The sequence below is a fragment of the Monodon monoceros genome, unplaced genomic scaffold (assembly GCF_005190385.1).
Source record: "Monodon monoceros isolate NGI ecotype Baffin Bay Population unplaced genomic scaffold, NGI_Narwhal_1 Super_Scaffold_9, whole genome shotgun sequence".
In the NCBI taxonomy this organism is placed as follows: Eukaryota; Metazoa; Chordata; class Mammalia; order Artiodactyla; family Monodontidae; genus Monodon; species Monodon monoceros.
Genome location: NW_021703786.1, coordinates 39636621 through 39659963, shown reverse-complemented (window position 1 = coordinate 39659963; position 23343 = coordinate 39636621). Strand labels below are relative to the sequence as shown.

Here is a 23343-nt window from a genome sequence, read left to right as displayed (position 1 = left end):
GGGGTGGTTTTAATTTTCTGTTCCTAGGTGCCCAAAGCATGGTATCCGAGAGACCTGGATGCCTCTCACTCATTCCTTCAAGACTCAGCTTACTGCCACCTCTTCCAGCAAGTCCTCCGGCACTACTACCTCCTTTATCCACGTTTTTCTAGGTGTTCCTCTGGGCACTGGACTCCGGGCTGTCCTCTGCGATGCTCTTTAACCCCGCATCATCTTTATCCCTGCATCAGACTCACTATATCCCCACTACACATTCAACTGCTGCAGCCAGAAACTGGGGTGTCTCGTTTCTGCATCCCCAGTCTGTCTGGACTCTGACAGATCGTCAGGCTAGAATGCTGGATTATGAATGAAATCGAGTGCCTGATTCTCTGTGCCGTGTGCCTCTAAAGGCCGAGGAGGGCTGCGCTTTCAAGGATGAGCAAACACTGGCAGAGAGAACGCCCCTTACCTTGGACAGCAGGCTTGAGACACGCTTAACCTCACCACGTGCCTTCAGCAGTTCCTGTCTGAGCTCCGCGCAGGACTGTTCCAGCTGGTCCTTCTCGGCTCGGGCCACTGTCAACACTTCCTGAACCTCACAGCCCTCGGCCATGTGCCCCGGGGGGCTGGTCTCTACGGCTTTCGGCTTCTCATTCTCCAGGTGCGCCTTCAGAGACCCGTTCTCCACCTTGAGCCCTTCCAAGGGAACCCGACACTCCTCCAGGGTCTCGGCCATGGTCCCGCTGTCGCGCCGTTCCGGCTCCAGGAAGGTGGTCCGTTCCCCGTTCTCCTCCTCCAGGAGCCCGACCGTCTCCAGAGCCCCCCGGTCCTCCCCGCCCTTCCTCAGATGGCAGGTCAGCTGCTGCTGCATATTGAGCAGCCTGTCCTGCTCAAAGCGGCCCTGCTCCAGGATCTCCGTGCAATTCTGCTCCAGCTCCAGGATTTTTCCTTCCTGGGTGCTGAGCTCCCCGCTCTTGACTCGCTCCTGCAGGAGGGTCATCAGCTTCTCGTTCTCCTGACTCAGCTGCTCCGCCCTCTCCCGATGCTGATGAAAGGACGCTTCCAGGAGCGTCTTCTCGTCCGTCAGCTTCTCGTTTTCAGCCGTCAATTCCTGCACCATCTGCTGCTGGTCCGACAGCTCCTGCAACGTGGCCTGCAGCTCCTCGGCAGTGCTGTGGTGGTTTTCTTCCATCCTGTGGATCTTCTCCGTCAGGGACGCCAGGGACAGCTCGCTCGCGGTGTGTGGGGAGCTGCCAGCCGCCAAGCACTTGGAGCTCTTGACGAGGCTCCCGGCGGGGGACAGGGGCCCCGGAGGGGCGTCTGCTGGGATGTGCTCAAAGTCGGAGGCGTCCGGGGACAAGGAAGCCTTGGTGACATCGCTGCTCGAAGAGCCCGACGTCCGCAACACACCTTTGTGTGGGCTTTTTTTACACACGTCCATTTCGCCCGACAACTCATTTCCCATCGGGCTCCCGAAGCTGGACTCCTGAGTTACCGACGTCCGGCAGCTGCTGTCCCCCGTGTGACTCGCTCCCCCCTCTGAATTTGGGGAATGCTCAAAATAAGTCAGTTTCTCCTTCAAGGCCCGGTTTTCATCCTCAAGCTCAGCGAGCTCTTTCTGGAAGTTCTTGTTCTTCTCCTCAAGGGCTCTGATCAAAGGCTCCGAGTCACCCGGCAAGACTGACGCTCCGTCCACACTTGGGTCCAAAGCGTCAGCCCCTTCGGTGTTCTGAGTCCACTTCTCCATCCATTTCTTGAGTTCACTTCGGAGCCTGTTAATTTCACCATCTTTCTCTTTGGCTTCTGCCAAGAGTTCCCGAACCTGGGACTCGAGCGCGGCCTTCTCTGCGTCTTCATGCTCTGGCCTGGGTCTCGTGGGAGTGGCCCGCACGTGCTTGGTGGGGGTGGGCGTGCTGGAAGAGGTGGGGCTGGATACCGCTTTCCTGGAGTTGGAGGGACCGCGTGGCAGCGTTCTCTCTCTCGAGACAGCTACTGCGAGTTCTCGAGGGGTGGGAATGCCTGTCCGCTTGGCTGCTGCCACAGTCCCTGAAGAGAGAAGGAGAAACCAGTGAAACCCAGCGAGCGCTTGTATAAACAACTCCAACTACAGGGCACGGTGAGCAGGGCGGCTGTTGCCTCCCTCCATCCCCCTCCCCTAAGTAACTACCCGGCTCTGACTGGGGTTTCTGTACCTGTACTTCAGCGGGGAGCTGACTACAAGCTGAGCTACTCAGCATAACCCCATCCCGAGCCATGGCTGCTGGTTCAAGGCACGGCACGAGCCCCCCAGTCAAGGTCCATGAGACACAAGGAGAGGTTTCCTGGGCGAGTTTCTAAAACATACTGGACACGGGTGAGCAATCGTGTTAAGTCTGGCGATGGCTGGCAACCACCATCACAAGAGGAAGGTGAGAAAGAAGGAAACCGAGCTCTTAGTGGACTGTGGAGCTGTGCACCAGTCACCCTGAGGCTGGCCCTACCCCTAGCCTTCCAATTACACAAGCCAACAGTCACCCTTCATAAGTCACCCTGAACTGGGTTTTCTGTAACTTGCAACAGAACACATCTGAACTGAGAGTCCTGGCAACTAAACAAAATACAGGATTGTTGTGAATTCCTAAATAAACACTCAAAAAAATTTTATCATTAACATTTTTTTTTTTTTTTTTTTGCAGTACGCGGGCCTCTTACTTTTGTGGCCTCTTCTGTTGCGGAGCGCAGGCTCCGGACGCGCAGGCTCAGCGGCCATGGCTCACAGGCCCAGCCGCTCCACGGCTTGTGGGATCTTCCCGGACCGGAGCACAAACCCATGTCCCCTGCATCGGCAGGCGGACTCTCAACCACTGCGCCACCAGGGAAGCCCTATCATTAACATATTTTGACTGAGCACAAATTCGATGAAGAAATCATAAGACCCAAATAATACTAAGGAGACACTGATCTGATTCAATGACCTATTATTTTTAACCTAAGTGTGAATGCTGTGTGCATTTATATTCATATACAAACAAGAACCAACAGGATAAGGGCCCAGTGTGTTCATCTGTGGGATGGTTTTCAATGCCAAACGGATTTATATAACATGGAAATGATTCAGGATTTAGAATACTTATAATGGGAAATGTAAGGTACGGAACTATTTGTTATTTTCCCCTATACCACCATCGTTATTTTTTAGTCTTCATCTATACTACATTTTTAATTTTCGCTTATACTATTTACTCTAGACGATGTCAAAAAAAGTTCTAGGGGTGAAAACCCAGACATCGATCTCCTAAATGCTCTAGAAATAAAACCCCCTTGGAGGTTAAAGTATAAAATGAAAAATCTGGACCCCTTTTACAAACTCAGAAGACATTTGATGAATCACAGCCGATCGCAGTAACTTATACATTTGCACCGTGGGTTGGAGGCCTCTGCTGTGTAGGGAGGGTTGGGAGCAGGGACACACCCACAGGCTGGCAGAGGCCTCCGTCTTCTGAGGCAGAAGCAGAAACCACTGTGGTGAAACAGCTCTGAACCCACCGCCAAGACAGCTACTGAGACATGAGCAGCTGCATCTCCCAGCATCCCAGAATCCGAGGGGATGAAGTGGAGGCAGGTGGCGTCCTCTGATAAGTGTCTGACGGCTGAGTGCCTTGAAAACTTTGACATAATAAAGGCTAAACTGTCATATTCATATACTGGAAAGTTATGGTTTTTAAGTTAACTTTTCCAAATTAAGTTACCAGAAAGCTAAGAGCACGATAATACACATGTAATGCATGTAGGTGTCCAGACGCCTCACTTGCCAATCACGCTAAACAGTGATGAAGAAAAGAGGCATTTAATTATTCTTGTAAAATGAAGATTAAAACCACTGAGCGATAAAACACTTTAGTAACACCAGCCCTCTGAAGTGAAGTAATCTTGGCAAGGACCATAATGAAAACTGGAGGGTAACTAAGGTTTCAACGTAATTACAGTCAGAACAGGCAAAGCTGAGAGTCCAGGACTGACTGTCATGGAGGCGTTTTCCATTCCCAGTAACACCACTAAAAGTAAGGCTCCTTTTCAGCTATTCGTTGGCTCGGGAAGAATGACAGAGGACCGTAGACCAAGCCAGGCATCATTCTCAGCTACAGCTTCAGTCCTTCCTTCTGCCAACAAATCTTGGTCTGCTCGCCACTTGGCGTTACTTATGCCTCATCTAACCCACCAGGGATTTGCTTACGTCGAACCAAAGTACATTATGAAATGCACCCAGTTGTAGATTATGAAGCACACAGTCCAGCTATACTTTTACCACATCTGCTCCTTTTTCCGTTCTTGCCGCTTCATCCCCGGAAGATCAGTATCATTTGCCCCCTGATCTTCTGAAAGCCCCTTCCCATCTCTGGGCACATCTTCTCAGAAACTGTAACGAGCCGAGGTTAAGTTGAGAGGGTTGCTAAAATTCATCATCAGACCAAACTAAGGTGGGTGTCGCTCCCCCACCTGTGCTCAGACACCCCGGCACTGTCACTGGCAGGGGGGCGGTCCCCCAGCTTATGATGTCATCCACCAGAAGGGTTCCTCTTCTCAGTTCTCCTTCAAGTACTGAGTTCAGAAGGGTCACCACGGAACCATCCATCCTGGGCACGCTCCCTCGCACAGGACAGCGGGGCAGGGCGACAGCAAAGGGGGCGGGAAGCCTGGGTCCACGGACAGGGCCCGGCTCAGCTGGCGCCCTGAATCTTTCGTCTTCTTCCCCTCCTCCCACCAGAGCACGGCTTACTCCTACCGAGGCTGGTGGTCCAACTGCAAGAAGTTAAAATAAAAGCAAGCTCCACCTAATGTGATCATTTTTTTAAACCGCGTGTGACGTGTCACATTTCACAATGCCAAATGAAAAACTGTATTATACTGTGGTTGATCACAGGTGCATCCAACTACGTATCACAGAGACACACACGAGAAAGGAAGAGAGAACACAACAGGAGAGTGTTAAGCTGGTCGGACTGTGAGTAATTTTCCTGTTTCTTTTTATAGTTACATTTATGCAATAAAGAAAAAAAGAGGAGGGAAAAATCCTATCATGCCAACACACAGAGAGAGAAGGGGGTGGGAAAAATTAATCTTTCCACAGAACAAAAAGCACGTTGTACGTAACAATAGCGCAATCAATTCAATCATGGACCAGGTTTTCAGAAGTGATTCTCAGGAGCTGAAGATAAAATATTTTCAGTCCCTTTCTGACTTCCTCATCTTACCTAAAGAACATGCTACTGGGGCTGTTCTAACGTGCACGGGTGAGGGAAACGGTGGCATTCTGAAGTTAAGTGATTAACCTTTGGTTTATGCACCAAGGATTCGAGGACCTGCTCTACAGGAGATACATGTGGTTCACATCGTCACACGCCTGTTGCCCTGCCTCCTAAACACAAGGGGACTCACTCGTTCTGTGTCTAAAAATCTAAACTACTAGGTTAGTCTTTACTGTAAAGTCTTTTTTTTTTTTTTTTAAAGCATTGACTAATTTAATCCTCACATCCACGGTGGCATTGGTACTTTTTTGTTTTTTTAATTAATTTATTTATTTTTGCTGTGTTGGGTCTTCGTTTCTCTGCGAGGGCTTTCTGTAGTTGCGGCGAGCAGGGCCCACTCTTCATCGCAGTACGCGGGCCTCTCACTATCGTGGCCTCTCCTGTTGCGGAGCACAGGCTCCAGACGCGCAGGCTCAGCGGCCATGGCTCACGGGCCTAGTTGCTCCGCGTCATGTGGGATCTTCCCAGACCAGGGCTCGAACCCGTGTCCTCTGAATTAGCAGGCAGATTCTCAACCACTGAGCCACCAGGGAAGCCCCTACTGTTAAGTCTTCATAACCTTTTTCTCGGAAAGTTCCAATAATTTCTTCACCGTCAAATCTAATTTCCCCAGGCTCCTTGTCCCTCTCCGCTCTTGGCCGGCGGCTCACTTTTGAGAATCTTCACTCTTTTTATTCACGTTTGACACTGGCACCAAACGTTTTTCAGGTTCTCCCGTTCAAGGAACCTTGAAAACATATTTGAAACTTCCCTCCCCCCTTCTTTTTGTAAGCAACCAGTCGGTCACTCAAACGTATTAACTGGTTTTGGAAAAGTCTCCATATTTTTCCTTTCCCTTCAGTATTGAATCTAGGCCAGGTCCTTGGGATGTTCCGTTGAAATTTCTGAAACGTTCTCACAGGGCTTCCTGATTCCAGCCTCTCCCACCTCTGAGATGTTCTGGATCAATAACCCTTAAAAAACTCTCATTTTTCTGTTCCAGAACCTGTAGGTATTTCCTCTCGTCTGCTGCATCAACGTCAAACCTCTTCCCATGGCTTCAAGGTCACTCCAAGGTCATGAATAATCTCTAAGCACACAGCCATCCATACTCACTATTTGGGTGTTTCTGCTCTCCACCACCCCCACTGAGGTCTAGCCAGTGTCCCCAATACACATGTGACTTGTGGTATCATTCTCTTTCCACTGGATACTTCTGACTGGCATTTAAACACACTTAATTCTCTTTAATTTAAAAGATACATGCACCCCTATGTTCACAGCAGCCAAGACATGGAAACAACCTAAGTGTCCAGTGACGAATGAATGGATAAAGAAAATGTGAGATACACACACACACACACACACACACACACACACACACACACACAATGGAATACTACTCAGTCATAAAAAAGAATGAAATAATGCTATTTGAAACAACACGGATAGACCTAGAGATTATCATACTAAGTGAAGTAAGCCAGACAGAGAAAGAGAAATATCATACGATATCCCTTATATGTGGAATCTTTTAAAAATGATACAAATGAACTTCTTTACAAAACAGAAACAGACTCATAGACATAGAAAACAAACTTATGGTTAGCAGGGGGAAAAGGGGAGAGAGGGATAAATTAGGAGTTTGGGATTAACAGATACACACCACTGTATATAAAACAGATAAATAGGGGCTTCCCTGGTGGTGCAGTGGTTAAGAATCCGCCTGCCAATGTAGGGAACACAGGTTCGAGCCCTGGTCCGGGAAGATCCCACATGCCGCGGAGCTACTAAGCCTGTGCACCACAACTGCTCAGCCAGCGCTCTAGAGCCCGTGTGCCACAGCTGCTGAGCCCGTGTGCCACAACTACTGAAGCCCGCGCGCCTACAGCCCGTGCTCTGCAACAAGAGAAGCCACCGCAATGAGAAGCCCGTGCACCGCAATGAAGAGTAGCCCCCGCTCACTGCAACTAGAGAAAGCCCACACGCAGCAACGCAGACCCAATGCAGCCAAAAATAAATAAATAAATAAATAAATAAATGTATTAAAAAAGAAAAAAAGGGCTTCCCTGGTGGCGCAGTGGTTGAGGGTCTGCCTGCCGATGCAGGGGACACGGGTTCGTGCCCCGGTCCGGGAGGATCCCACGTGCCGCGGAGCGGCTGGGCCCGTGAGCCATGGCCGCTGAGCCTGCGCGTCCGGAGCCTGTGCTCCGCAACGGGAGAGGCCACAACAGTGAGAGGCCCGCGTACCGCAAAAAAAAAAAAAGGAAAAAAAAAACAGGTAAATAACAAGGACCTACTGTATAGCCCAGGGAACTATACTCAATATCCTGTAATAACCTATAATGGGAAAGAATCTGAAAAAGAATAGATAATTATATATGTATAACCAAATCACTTTGTTGTATGCCTGAAACTAACGCAACACTGTAAATCAACTATACAATAAAATTAAAAATTTTTTAAAAGAATACCTGAATCCACATCTTCCTCCAGCTCATCTCTGATCTGCCCCTCCCCCTCCCAGCAGAATCCTGCCCCAAGCTGTGTTTACTGGTGGTCTTCATGTCTCCCCCTATATCCCCTCCTCTGCCCACTCCCATTACTCAACCAAATGCCAGTTCATCAGTGACCTCCACTGCAATGGGCGTTTCCAATCCGCTCAGCAGGGCGGGAACAATACCTCCCTTTTTGACACACGCTGACCTACTCTCTCTGACCTCAGCAGCCACCCCCTGTCTGGTTCCTCCCCCTCCCCACTCTCTGCATGCCGGAATTCCTCAGATCTCAGTCCTGGGCCTTTTCCCTTCTCTTACTACAAATATTTTCTTGGTGCTTCTACTCAGTGCCATGATTTTAAATATCACCTACATACTGATGACTTCTACATCCCTTCTCTCATACGGTCCTCTCCTCTGAGCAACATCTGAATATCAAACAACTTCATAAGCATAACTGAATTACCACAAAAATACCTCAAGCTAGATAAAAGGGAGAAAGGAAGGCTAGGAAAGTGTGAACAGAATGGGCAAAGGCCCTGGAGTGCAGGGAGGGGGAGGTAGAAGGCTAACTGGCAGAAGGCACTCAGGGAAAGTCTTGCCATTGAGATTCAAGGTGACACACATCCACTAAAACAAGGCCAGGACGCTATGGAAAAGGAACAGAGATAAAACAAGAAGAAGCTCTCAGAATATTTAAATATGTTTTTCAAATTAAAACATTCAATGGAAGGAATGGAATGCAAAATCAAGGAACTCTCTCAATGTGTACAAGAGAATCGAAACAAGACGAAAACAGAAAAGATAAACACAGAGGGCCAATCCAGGCAATCAAATAATCAATTAATAGAAGTTCCAGAACTATAGATCAGTGGGAACGGAGTGGAGGAAATAATCAAAGAACGGACACACAATTCCCCAAAGTTGAAGAATGTGAGTCTCCAGAATTCGTGTCAGGCAAAAAGATCTACATGGAGATAGATAAATCTTTTTTAAAGTTTCAAAATACCAAGAATGCCTGAAAGTTTAGGGAAGGGGTGTGAACTGAGAATGAGACTGGCCATCATCATGTACAGGCAATACTGAATGCTAGAAGGCAACAAAGTAAACGCCTTCAGAGTTCTGTGGGAAAATGATTTTCAACCTAGAATTCTATACCCAATCTAACTATAAATCAATCAGAGAGGTGGAAAACACGTTTCAAAACACGCAAATTCTCAGAAAATTAAATTGTGAACACCCTTTCTGAGGAAGTCATTTGAGGATGTGCTCCAGGAAAACAAGGAAACAAATCACAGAGAAGAGGAGGAGTGATCCAGGAAGCATGGCCCTATCAGAGGAAAGCGGTCAAGGGGAGTCCAAGATGGTAACCATGGAGCAAGTCTGGAGAACAAGCCCAAGCTGGGTGAGAGGACAAAGTGCCTAAGAAGGGAATTTCTTTAACAGAACACCTCCTTGGATGATGAGTACGGGGGGTGAGGGGGGGGGATGAGGGTATAATAAACATGGTGAAGAAAACAGAAACCTCATAAAAACAAGAAGCCACATAAGAAAGGTAACAAAATCATAGCACATGACTTCACTCTGCAAGGAAGGCTATCTATGTAGTCATAATAACATTAATACTACTTAAATTGACACCAAGTAGGAAAGACCCAAAGTAGGAAAGACTATTTTATAGAACATTTGAATAGTATCATCCTTGTTAGCAAAAAAAAGTTAAAGTACAGGTGAAAGAAATTGGGAGGTAGAAGACAAGGTGGAGAGAGCTGGCAGAAAGGGGTAGAGACAACAATATCCACCCTCATCTTACAAATGGAGAGTCCAAGATACTAAATACAGCTGACAAAACAAGAAAAAAAGATGAAATACATTATTAAAATAAAAGAGGTAACCACGAAAGGAGCTAAAAATAGTGATATTATGACACTGGGAGGAGGTGACATGTTATGAGTTAAATCCTCATCTATCACAGCAGGAATCCACAAAACGTCTAAACTTGAAAAATTAAAATATAGCAAATGTCAAGAGAATTAGACAAGCCACAGACGGGGTGAAAAAATTTGCCAAAGACGTATCTGATCAAGAACTGTTATCCAAAATACACAGAGAACTCAACAATAGGAAAATGAACGATCTAATTAATGGGCAAAATATGTGAACAGACACCAAGCAAGATATGCAGATGGCAAGTAAGCATATGAAAAGATGCTCAGTGTCATATGTCATTAGGGAATTGCAAATTAAAACAACAGTGAGATACCACTGCACACCTATTAGAATCGCTAAAACCCCAAACACTGACACCAAACGCTGGTGAAGATGTGGACCAACAGGAACGCATACCTTGCTGGTGGGCAGGCAAAGTGGTACAGCCACTCGGGAAGACAGATTGGTGGTTTCTTACAAAACCATATATACTCTTGCTGTGCAGCCCAGCAACTGCACTCCTTGGTATTTACCCAAATGAGCTGAACATTTATGTCCGCACAGAAACCTGCACACGGATATCGATAGCAGCTTTCATCACTGTTGCCAAAACTCGGAAGCAACCAAGACATCCTTCGGTGGGGGAATGGATAAACTGTGGTACATCAGCCAATGGAATATTAATCAGTGCTAAGAAGAAATGAGCTATCAAGCCGTGAAAAGACACAGAAGAACCTTCCATGCATATGACTAAGTGAAAGGGGCCAATTTGAAAAAGGCTACATTCTGTACAATTCCAACAACATGACATTCTGGAAAAGGCAAAACTATGGAGACAGGAAAAGAGATCAGTGATTGCCAGGCTTTTAAGGGGGGCGGGGATGAACAGGTCGAGTGTGAAGTATTTTATGGGCGGTGAAGCTCTTCCGTAAAATACTTAGATGATGGATATATGTCGTTATACATTTGTCTAAATCCATATAATGTACAAACACCAAGAATGAGCCCTGATGCAAACTACGGACTCTGGGTGGTGATGACATGTAGGCCCATCGACTGTTAACAGGCCCATCGCTCTGGTGCGGGACGCTGCTGGTGGGCGAGGCCGTGTGTGGGTGGGAGCAGGGGGCATATGGGAAATCTCTGCACTTTCTGCTCAGTTTTGCTGTGAACCTAAAACTGCTCTAAAAGTCTACTAAAAAAAAACTTAAGCAGTGTAAGATGATGAAATGGTTACCTTTCAGAAGCGGGACACCAAAGAAGAAGGTGACAGGCAGCAGTGGCCTGGATTTTCATAATAAGGGTCTTGCCCTATTTCATTTTTTTAACCTGTGCATCTGTCACTCTGTTAATAAGACTTAAGAAAAAGAAATGTGAGCATCTGTGGATGCAGTGTGGAAGCAGGTAATCAGCAGTTGGTTTTATAGGCAGCTGATCCTTTGGACTTAGAACAAACGAGATAAAGGAGGACAGCTTGAGGCCACTCAGCAAGCAGCGACACTGCCGCGAGGAGTCTCTTATCATGCCTCCGGGCCGCACCTTGCCTGTGGCAGTTAAGCCTTTCCATAGCTGGACTGCCTTCCGGAAAATCTCAATCGAGTGATTTCTAGAAATTCACACATACCTCATATTAAAGTTCACGGAAACTCCCTCTGCAAACCAAACAGAGGAAAACACACAAAAGAGTTCTACACGCACACAAATGAACCAAATGACGTGCTCATCTGGCTTCCTTCACCGGAGGCAAGCAGTAGGGTCCACATTCGGAGCTGGTTTTTGAAACAGGACAAATGGGCTGTCTCGTCTTCACCTCACTTTTCTTTCTCCAGAACGCAGAATTAACTTCACTCACGCTCCATTTCGTCAGCGACTTGGGCGAGGTTTCAAAACACCCAGAAATCTGCATTCTTCTCCTTCCCAAACACTCACGCTGGACCGCAGCCACGACGTACAGCGCTCCAGAACCGGGGAGCTTCTGAACAAAAGACCCCTAACACTCAGCAGGGGCTCTGGCCTGGGGAGGACACAGTGGCCGCTCTGTGCCGGGTTCAAGGCGAGATGGGGCAGGAGACAAAGCGGCAGTGTTTGCAGAAGAGCTTCTTGCACGCGGCCCGAACAGCCGCTCGATTTGTCATCACCAGGAAGAGCCGAAATGCAAACGGGCGCTGGACGTGCAGCTCCCAACGCGCCGGCCGAGAGGCACGGGGACAGCTAGTTTCTCTTGAAACCAAAGTGGCCCGGACTTCGCTCTGCAGGCCACGTGAGCCTCCTCACATACCATCCTCATTGCCTAACCCTAGAGCTCAGCATTTGCACGCAGGAATGTCCCAGCATCCCCAGGGTCTCCAGGCAGCAAACGCGAAGAATGAGGGGGAGCTGGGGGCGGAGGGGCTCTAGTGAATGAAAAGACCTGCCTCTCCATGCGCAGGCTTCCTTCAGGTCAGACAGAAAAGATGGACCTTGCGAGGCCTGATGCAGGGGGGAGTGACCTATCTCGGATCATGATTTAGCTCTGGCTCCTTAAGATGAGACACTTGGCTGTATCTCACAGTGACCCCCAAGAAACTTCCGAGTTCCACCATTAAAAGATATGAAATTCACCTGAATTTGCGCTTGGAGGAAACAAGAGAATTAGGTGGACTGGGCAAGCTGAATCCTATTTATCTGATTAGTATCACTTTTCTTTTTCTCTCTCTCTTTTTTTTTAACCACCCATAGGTCAAAACAAACAAAGAACTTTAAGGAACTGTCCACATTCTTTAAACTGGAGTTCACAATGTAGGCAGTTATAAGTTTTTGCCATGTGTGGAGGGCTTTGGTTTTCACAGCATTTTCATACACATTATGAGGCTCACAAAAATCAGCTGGCAACGTGCTGTTATCTTCATTTTATGGAAAAGGAAAATGAGAGCCCGAGAGGCCTCACAATTTGCCTGAGGGTCACATAATAAGTACATCTTCTGAGACCTAAGGAGGCTCAAAATCCTGTTCTTTCAGAACTGGAAGAAAAAGAGAAATCATGTAGCCTGATCTTCCACGAAAAGTAGTTATCGACAGCATCCAACTTCTGTTGCTATTCTGAACTCTCACGTTGGACCCAGCATTAGCTGCTTCCACTGCTGAGCAGCTCAAATAGTCGGACGATCCTTCTTTATACTCGGCTGAACGGTGTCTTCGTTAACATGGCACATGTGGGTTCCAGTTCCGAAACCATCTGGAACCACAAACAACAAATGGATTGCCTTTTCCACGTGACATCTGAACATCTGAGGGCAGCTTTCATCCCCCTGGTCTTCTATTCTCGAGACAGGACATTCCTAACCCTTCCCGCCAGGCCTCTCAGGACCTGGGGCCAGTCACCGGATGAACTGCCTGGAGATCCCCTGATTTAGCAAGGTCCCTCCGAAATGTCACCCAGAATCTCAAAAATGCTGCGGACGTGGTCACTAGGAGTTTTTGCAACAGAAAATCCAAGTCAAGCTTGCAGTAATAAAAAGAGAGGTTTTGGGCTCACAGAACTGGAAGTCCAGGAGCGGCCCAATGTCAGGTCCAGCTCAGCAGGAAGATGTCCTCAGGGCCCATTTCCCTCCATCCCTTCCCGGACAGGTGCTCTTCATCAGTAAGCTGCTCTGCCTCAGGGCCCCAGGATGCCCCTGGCAGCTCGAGGCCTCATATCTGCACACCCCCAAACGCAGTGAAGAGCGCTAAGTCTCTCCCAGAAGCCCCGACAATGTCTCCTCACATCTCAGTCTGACTGGACCATCCTCGTCTCACTGATGTCAAGGGATCGGCTGATCTACTAGAAGTGGAGAAATGGTGAATTGGCCAAGGAGAATTCCTGAAAGAAGAGGGAAGTAGATGCTGGAAACAAACATCAAAGTTTCAGAAAGTGTTCACAACGTGGTCTGAGCAAAGCTGAGTCAGTTTCCTGGTATAGCACGCCAGTACGGGAATACAGCATAGAGAGGATGGTATAGTACTCCAGTTCAAAACGAAGAAACAAGTAAGGCTTCAGACCCCAGCACGGGATATCAGGCAACAATTAAAAATCAATCGACAGATGAATGGATAAAGAAGATGTGGTGTGTGGGTATATATATATATATATATATATATATATATATATGTATGTATATAATACACACACTGGAATATTACTCAGCCATAAGAAAGAATGAAATAATGCCATGTGCAGCAACATGGAGGCAAGTAGAGATTATCATACTAAGTGAAGTAAGTCAGAAAGAGAAAGGCAAATACCATATGACATCACTTATATGTGGAATCTAAAATATGACACAAATGAACCTATCTACAAAACAGAAACAGACTCAGACAGAGAGAACAAACTTGTGGTTGCCAAGAGGGGCGTGGGGGAGGGATGGATTGGGAATTTGGGATTAGCAGAGGCAAACTATTATATATAGGATGCAGAGACAACAAGGTCCTACTGTAGAGCACAGAGAACTATATTCAATATCCTGGGATAAACCATAATGAAAAAGAATATATATATATATTTATGTAAGTCAATTTGCTGTACAGCAGAAATTAGTACAACATCGTAATCAACTATACTTCAATAAAATTTTTTTAAACGTATACTGTTTGCCATACTTTTAGTGTATGTAATGCATATATAATATATATATTACATATATACTATTACAATATCTAATACATACTTATATGTATTATATATATTATAATTATGTTATATATATGTATTATATATATAACATCGTAAATCAACTATACTTCAATAAAAATTTTTTTAAATGTATACTGTTTGCCATACTTTTAGTGTATATAATGCATATATATATAATATATATATAACATATATACAATTACAATATATAATACATATATGTAATACTTAAAAATAAAACATTATATGTAAAAAGGCCAAGTGGGATACCAAATTTTAAGAGTACTTATTATAACTAGGCAAACCTTTCTTGTTTATGGCATGGTTTATTTGCATGCAACACGCAGCTGGGATCAGCCCCGTGAAGGCTCCTCTACCCTGAGTGTATGAACATCGTCACAGTCACGCTGCTATCTACCAACCCTGCATGTCTCAGTTACCGCTGTTTCAGGACTAGTTTCCCCATAACCTCAACGATTAAAACAACCATTTTATTTCGCTCATGGTTCTGCAGGTCAGGAAATGTGGGAGGGGCTGGGCTGGCTTGCCCGCACGGCCGGCAGGTGGGAGCTCCCGGCAAGGTGGGCTCAGGGCTCCTAGCGTCCCTGTTTCTGCAAACAAGGGCAGCTGCCGGGCCTGTCGTAACCCAGCCAGCCCCGGTGGTCACACAGCATCACTTCTGTCATATCTAGTGGTCGGAGCACCTCCACAGGTGGACAAGACAGAGCTGTATCTCATAAAACCAGCAACCGCTCACTGAGCCGTCCAGACATGAAGCCAACGTCCATGCTACTGGCGATCTACTAGTCCCCAAGGCACAGTGAAGACACCTGTAAAGTCCACTCTGCTAAGCACACGACTCTCTGTGGTCTGCACTTTCCTGGACAAGCTGGTCCCACGTCTTCACTACATGCCAAAGAGTGAAGCCACACAGAGATAACAAAACTGAAATAATCAAAATCCCCTACCTTCCCGAGCCATCAATAAGAACTATGAGACATGGGAAGAACGCGCTCTTCCACGTTGAGACAAAAGGGCTTAGTCTTTTGTTTGGGATCACGACATCTGCATACACGGCATAAAGCTGCAAAAGCTCCTTTGTGAATTCCATTTCATCACATTAGAATACGCTGCATTTACAACCTTCTGAGACAGTGGGAACAGATCTCGCTGCTTTTTTAATAATACAATACTTCCTAAGAATAATGTCCTGCAATTTATTCAGCCAGTTCCTACCGAGGAACATTCAGACTGCTCCTAGATTTGGGCCATTACAAAAAATGTACTGCAATTGACAAACTTTTTCTACCTTCACTGCATGCTTAAGAACGGGTGCTTTTATTTCTAGAGGACAGAATCCCCCAAACGGAACTGCTTTGTCAATAGAAACGTGTATTTTCAATCTCAACAGCTACTGCTGGATTGCCTTCCAAAAAGACTGCAATCACTCATGCTGCCACCAGGACGTAGGGGAGTTTCTCGAGTCCCTGACCAGCCCGGGAAGCTATTACTCTTTTCGATGGGTGAAAAATGGTTGTGTTTGACTTCCACTTCTCTGATCACCACTGATGTTCACTATCTCTGTTTTTTCTTTTCTGTCCTTTTTGCCCTTTAGTTGCTTGTCATACTGTTGCCAGTTGACCTGGACCACCACCCACTCTGGCATTTAGTTTTTCCTTATTTGTTTCTAGGTGGACATCACAGACACAGGGTATCCTGCAATATTTCCCCCGATTGTTACATATCTGTAAGCAGAGGTTGGCTGTAGCCCAGGATTCCTTCCCTTTTCCTCCTCAGTAACTTGACTTTTCACTGGGCACATGGTTTCAGAACGAGGACATTTTCCAGCCTCTTTGCAGCTGGGTGTAGCTGGGTGACTAGGTTCTGGCCAACTGGATGAAGCATTTTCTGCAAGGTCTCCTTAACACCCCTTTCCTCCATCCTTAAGCCTGAAGTACAAATGCCACGTTTGGGACCACGAAGTCAGGGTCTCACACGGTGGAGCTGGAAGTCACCGGGAGCCCAGGCCCGGAACATCAAGCCCCATGCCGGCCTGGACCACGTACCTAGACTTTCACGTGAGAAATAAACTTGGGTCTGGTGTCAACCTCTATCATTTGGGGGAGGGGGGTTGTCACTTGTAGCCAAACATAATCCTAAGATAGAGTGACTCTGAATCTAAGGTGATACCCATCTCCCAAAGAGCAAAAAGAACAAAAACAAAACAAAATACAAGCTTCTTGACCAACCTGAGAAAGGTTTCATTGCTGTAGACAAAGGGGTCAAATCCCTATCTTTAATTTATATATTATATATATTTAACATGTAATAGGTATTCCATATTTCCATATAAAATATGTACTTTAATTATATATTTATATGTGTTAATATATATTATGATTATATATAATGCCTTACTGTATTACATAATATATGTTAATACATTAAATTTCTATTTATATGTACATATTTAAAATCACATTATATAAAATATATTCGTTCAGAAATATTGATCCCATACTCACATTTCAAGAAAATGTCCAGATCTGTCACAAGCCATGTTCTACATCACAGTCTCCATCACCACTAGAGCTAATTTTTTTTTTTTTTTTTTTTTTTTGCGGTACACGGGCCTCTCACTGTTGGGGCCTCTCCCGTTGCGGAGCACAGGCTCTGGATGCGCAGGCTCAGCGGCCATGGCTCACGGGCCCAGCCGCTCCGTGGCATGTGGGATCTTCCCGGACAGGGGCACGAACCCGTGTCCCCTGCATCGGCAGGCGGACTCTCAACCACTGCGCCACCAGGGAAGCCCCCCTAGAGCTACTTTTAAACCATCTATTCCAATTTACAAGAGAACCGCTGAACCTGTTTGAGATTCTGTGCTTTTTGAGTCCAGTGACAGTATCATGCTGTCACTGAAAATTTTATACCAAGTCACAAATACATATTTGCATGATATCAGGTTGATTCTTTAAAACACAGTTCTTCCCATGGGAATATATATTTCAGAACTCTACGACCTAACCACCTACTGTACTGTCATGTAATCTTTAAAGCCTCACGCCAACAACCTATGATGCTTGTAACTCTGAGATCATACCTCATGGCATAAGTACTAAGTTTGTTTTAAATGTGCCTCCCTTTTTCTAAACCAACTCTGTAATTAAAACTCTAAAATTAAATCAGAGTCGGGTTATTTTAGTCTGTCTTCCCCAAATATTACTTTGTTATTCAGAATAAAGTAATTAAGGACACGCTCAGTTAAAAATGACATTTCGTGAGGCTTGAATGTAAGGAACTTCCTTTTTTCCTAAGAAATTAGTCTCATATCCAGGCATATTAATTGAGAAGTACAGTTTCTGTATCATTTCAAGTCTTGTTTTATGAACCACAAAGAGGTTTAATATTTTTCACGTTATGTTCTATAATAGTCTAGTTAAAATTAATCCTAGATATTTTATGGCACCCGTGATTTTCTTTTTTTTTTTTTGAATTTCCAGGGTTAACCAGTTCCTGCTAGTATAGAAAAAAAGCTATTGTTCTTACAATCAAATTCCCTTATTCTTGGGTCTAATTTGTTTTTTCTTTTCAATATTTAAACCAATAGATGTTTTTGCTTAATAGCATTAATACCAGAACGATGTTAAACGTTAGTGATAATAACTTCGAGTTTTCTATTTTTTCTAGGAATAGTTTTGTGAACTTATATTTTGAGGGAAATTCACCCATGTCCTTCAGTTTTTCAAATGTGGGCTCAATTTTTCATTTCTTTCATACTATAACAATAGATCCTTACTCATTTTTAATATTTTTCCTCTTTTTTTTTTTTTAATCACAGATAATTTCCATTATTTGCCTTTCAAAGAACTAGTCTTTGGCCTTATTTATCTTCTTTACCATTTTATGTTTTCTATTTCATTCGTTTCAGCTTTTATCATTATTAACTTATTTCTCTGTCTTTTATTTTTTTTCTGTTTCATAAGTTGAATATTTCACCCATATATTTTCAGTCTTTCTTTTCTTATATACTAGTATATGCATCTATGATTATACATTTTCCTCTGAGTATGGCTTTAGTTCTATTCCATGAATTTTGCTACAAAACTCTCCTCCCTCCGTTTATTTCTAGGTGATTTGTAGTTTCTGTCTTGGCTTTCTTTTGGTGCAGAGATTATTTTAAAAGTGTCTCTGAATTCCAAAGCAGGTTTTTTAATAATCATCTTTTTTTTTACCACTAATTTCACTGGATTAAGACGACATATTGCAAATACAATCACAATGTTTATATTTTACTTTTTGTTTTCTGTGACAAAGCACATGATCAACTTCTGTCGACAATCCTAAGGTCTAGAGGAAGAACATATAAATTTGCTGAGTGTGCTATTTATAATCTGTATACTTTGCTTTTTCGTTTTGTTTTGTTTTATTTATTTATGTAGTTATTTATTTTTGGCTGCGTTAGGTCTTCATTGCTGCGCACGGGCTTTCTCTAGTTGCGGCGAGCGGGGGCTACTCTTCGTTGCGGTGCGTGGGCTTCTCATTGTCATGGCTTCTCTTGTTGCGGAACACGGGCTCTAGGTGCGAGGGCTTCAGTAGTTGTGGCACGTGGGCTCAGTGGTTGTGGCTCGCGGGCTCTAGAGCGCAGGCTCAGTAGTTGCGGCGCATGGGCTTAGCTGCTCCGTGGCATGTGGGATCTTCCCGGGCCAGGGCTCGAACCCGTTCCCCTGCATTGGCAGGTGGGTTCTTAACCACTGCACCATCAGGGAAGCCCTACTTTGCTTTTTAAATTTGTTTCAGAGGTTGAAAACTGGCAGCCTGCAAGGTACAGATATGTTTTCTTTAGCTGGCAAAGTGCTTTAAAATGTATGAAACTCAATGCCCTTAGGCAAGGCATGCATCCTCCAGTTCATTGTGCAATCCTGTCATCTGTGCTGTTTTACACCAGGAATTCACATATTCACGCTGCCCAACTGGTCCCTGTGGGCATCCCAAGTTGGCAACCTAGTTTCCCTGGCCCGTCAAATTAGAAAAGACACATAATTAACATCTCCTGGCATAACATGTGTTTTTTTTTAAATTCAATTCTTCTTCTATTCCCAGTTTTTGTTCTGCGTAGTCACTTAAAGATTAAAGATGGTCACGTACTTTTGGTTTTTATCAGTACATATCTCTCTGTGCTGTTCAACGCTTTTGTTCTTCACTCTACTTTGTCTGACACTAATATTGCTACCTCTGTTTTTCATGGGTGAATTTGGCTTAAGAATACTTATTGTGAGGCTGTTTCTTTGGTTTTATTGTTTCCACTTCATTTTGTTTACTGTGTATTAATTCCTGGTTCACCATCTTTCCTCTCCCCACTTTGGCTGATTTGGTACTGTTTCTCCCCATTCCTCTGTGGCCTGCCTACCCCTCGTGGTCACCCTCAATCCCTGTTATTTGGGGAAAACTAGCTTTTCTATTCTGTTTGTGGTTACCAGGCGTTCCTAACAGTCCTAACCACACGTTCATCAAAATTAAATAACGATGCCCCCCAATCCCTTGCCAACAAAGATGAGATGCCCCCCAGTCCCTTGCCAACAAAGACGAGATTACTTTCACAGTAATTTTACATCTGAATGTCTTGAATGCCCCCAGCCGCAAGCCTGGGTTTTGCTGAGGTAGGCAAGAGTTCTTAGTTCTGGGCTATTCCCTAGATTTTCCCTGAGAGGGCAATCCTTCTTTTCAAGAATCCTACTTCACATTTTCAGCCGCATTAGCATCCTTCACTTGTGTGCAGTGTTTCCTGAATTCTTCACCCCCCCCCCTCATATTTCTACTGATCCAATCACCAGCATCTCATTGGACGTCTGAACATTTGCTCAAGTAGGGGACATAAGTCCTTCATGTCTAAAAATACCCTTCTCCTGCCCTGATTCACTGGACTGATTCATCTTGGCAGGGGGAGCTGCATCCGGCACCCTTTCTTTCCTGTGCTTGGGAACTTCACACTCTGTGAGTCCCGGGGGAGGGCAGGGTCCACCTCCCATCAAATAAGCTGAGAACGTCACCCGCTTGCTTTCCCAGCTGCCGCCCTGCCTCCCCTTGCAGCCAGGGAGGCCCCTTGTCCTGACGTCATGTGCGCCTGCCCTGGACTCTGACTCCGGAATTCCCGCTGCACGGCGACGCCAAGACAGGGGTGCTCGCTGGCAGGCATGGTGGCTGCAGGAACACCCCCAGGTCCCGGCAGGCGGTGGCTCAGGCGCTGGCCGTGGCCCCGGTGTTAGCGTGTCTGGGGCCAGGCACACTGGCCACGCTCCTGCACACGCAGGGGCGTGTCCAGCCGGAGCCAACCTTGCCTGCGGTTCTGCGCACTGCTCCTGGCTGCAGCATCCCCGAGCCTCGCTCGCCAGCCCTCGGGACAAGTCCACAACCACTCAATGGCCTCTACGAGCTGAGTTTTCTTCCTCAAGGAACCGAAACCAGCTGCTGTGGCTGCAGGGAAGCACCCAGGCCCGCAGGGCTGGCACGGAAGCCGCGAAGACCTTCAGAGTCACTCGTCCCTACGGATGTGACCCTCGCCCCCAGGGCAGGGGCACCTGGCGCCATCCCCACGCTCCTCAAAGCTGGATGTCCTCCTGTGGAGAAGCTGCCAGGATTTCTATCTTCATTTCTGCAGTCTAGACACCAAGTTATGTCTTTTTCCGGAATTCTGCGAGCCCTCTTCCTCTGACGTCTAAAGTTTCCTTCGGCTCAGGTCTTCTCCCTTTACTTATTTATGTCTTCCCCCCTGTACTGATTATTTTATTTTTATTTTTTATTTTTTGGCTGGGCCACGCAGCTGGTGGAATCTTAGTTTCCCGACCGGGGATGGCACCTGGGCCCTCGGCAGTGAGAGCGGGGAGTCCTAACCACTGGACCACCAGGGAAGTCCCTCTATGTCTTCTCCATCTGTTCCTTGTTCCCTGCTAGAAATCCTAGTGTTCAATGATTAGGTCTCCTGGATTGACCTCAAGCATCTTCCCTTATTCACCTCATGATATCAGTATCTTTGTGTTTACAAGCCACTCCTTCCAGAAGACTGATTCAGTTCTCAGTAGGGGCTGTGATCCTTTGTATTTCATCAGGAATACTAACTCCTTGAGAATGACCACTTTCTTCTGGTGAATGCTTTCTTCTGTCTCTTTATTCTCAATGTTCAGCTTGAGGTTTCCAGCTCAAGTTATTCAATCTCTCTTAAGGTGGAACAGGTTTGTTCTTTGCAAAAAAAAAGGGTTTGGCCCCCGGCATCCAAACACAGCAATGCTTCTAGGGTAGTGGCAACTCATCACACAGAGCAAGTTTCATGCTGGAACCCAGCAGTGAACGGGCTGGCATACTGGGACCCCCTCCACCCAGCCATGGGGAACATTTCCATCTGAGCTCACGTCTCTGAGAATAAACAGAGGAGACGTGCTCCTTCCCAACGGCCAGCTCCTGCCCGCTCCAGGTTCCTGGGATCTTCGGGACCCGGGGCCCCTTCCAGGCTGAAGGCAGGGAGGGCAGAGGGCACTGTTCTACCTGACACGCTGCGGCTCCTCCTGTGCTGAAAACCGCTTGTGTCCTGAGCAGTGGCCAGAAGATGGGACCAGGCCTGAGATACACCATCTCCATCCCCAGACTCCAGACGTAAATAAGGTTCGCAGGAGATGGGTTGGGTGGGAGGGGGAGGGGGAGAGGGGGTTGCAGGGGGGGGAGTGCTGACTCTGCTCTTCCCTTTCTGTGCCTTTTCCATAACCCGCCTCTGAAGTGTCAGACAGCCACTCCATGTGAATGATTCCCAAATATTAATCTCCAGCTATAAGATTTCCAACCACCTGTGTAATTTCTCTATATCTATGTCCTGGCATGAATGTAGCTCAGATTGTTTGCTTTTTAAAACAATTTTTGGCTGCATTGGGTCTTTCTTGCTGCGCACGGGCTTTCTCTAGTTGCGGCGAGCGGGAGCTACTCTTCGTCGCGGTGCGTGGGCTTCTCATTGCGGTGGCTTCTCTTGCTGCAGAGCATGGGCTCTAGGCACACGGGCTTCAGTAGTTGCAGCATGCAGGCTTCAGTAGTTGTGGCTCGCGGGCTCTAGAGCGCAGGCTCAGTAGTTGTGGCGCACGGGCTTAGCCGCTCCAAGGCATGTGGGATCTTCCTGGACCAGGGCTCGAACCCGTGTCCCCTTCACTGGCAGGCGGATTCTTAACCACTGCACCACAAGGGAAGTCCCAGATTATATGCATTTTAACAAAGCTTTCCTGAATATGTTGTATGTGCCAAGCGCCCTGGTACATGGTATTGATGCCAGAACGTATGTAACAGATACCCAAAGAGGTGCTTTCAATACAGTGCGGTAAAAAGAGAGACTTGGGAGCACAGAAGGGCACTGGGTCCAGCCCAGGGGGTCAGGGGAGATGGTCAACGAAGGGATCACGACTAAGCTGGGTCTTGAGGACAGACCAATGAGAGCAGTGAAGACAGGCCATCCCAACAGAGCTGGTGGACTTGCAGATGAAGAAAGTGGAGCAGACAGATGAAGCTACAAACCCAGTAAAATAAACAGCACGTAATAAAACAACAAAGAGTACACCAGCATTTCAGAAATTAGGAAGGAGCCAATCTCATCCCATCATCTTGAAAAGCGCCATCCTGAGACAGAACAGTTAAAAGGATGAAACCCAGAAAGGACTCCATAAAGACTGAGGGCAGCACAGCAGGGATGACAGCAAACGCACCTGCTGTACAATGACTTGTAAAAGATATCAGAATGGCTGTCCACCCTCCTGGAGGAAAGGAAGCATCCCTGGGGGGTGGGGGGCGGGGAGGGAGGTACTTAGACCATCTCCATAGACCAGCAACCACTTTACCCTACACAAATCGATGGCAGCTTAACAGAAGACGCAGAGCCATTCAGATGTGCCCATGCGCTAAAACTCAACATTTCTAAAAGTGAATTCTTCACGTTGTCTCTCACACCCTCCTCTGGATGTCCCTGTTTTCAGCCTCTGTCTCTCTCTCTCTC

At 46.3% G+C, this 23343-nt stretch overlaps 1 protein-coding gene across 5 annotated transcripts in view; it reads right to left on the bottom strand.

The window, feature by feature from the left end:
* Nucleotides 1-23343, bottom strand: part of SPECC1 (sperm antigen with calponin homology and coiled-coil domains 1) — a 257971-nt gene that overhangs the window by 96716 nt on the left and 137912 nt on the right. For all 5 annotated transcript variants that reach the window (XM_029211776.1, XM_029211774.1, XM_029211778.1 and 2 more), the window contains one exon: nt 452-2028. In XM_029211776.1, the coding sequence (XP_029067609.1) occupies nt 452-2028 (1577 nt within the window). The remainder of the gene's footprint in view (nt 1-451; nt 2029-23343) is intronic.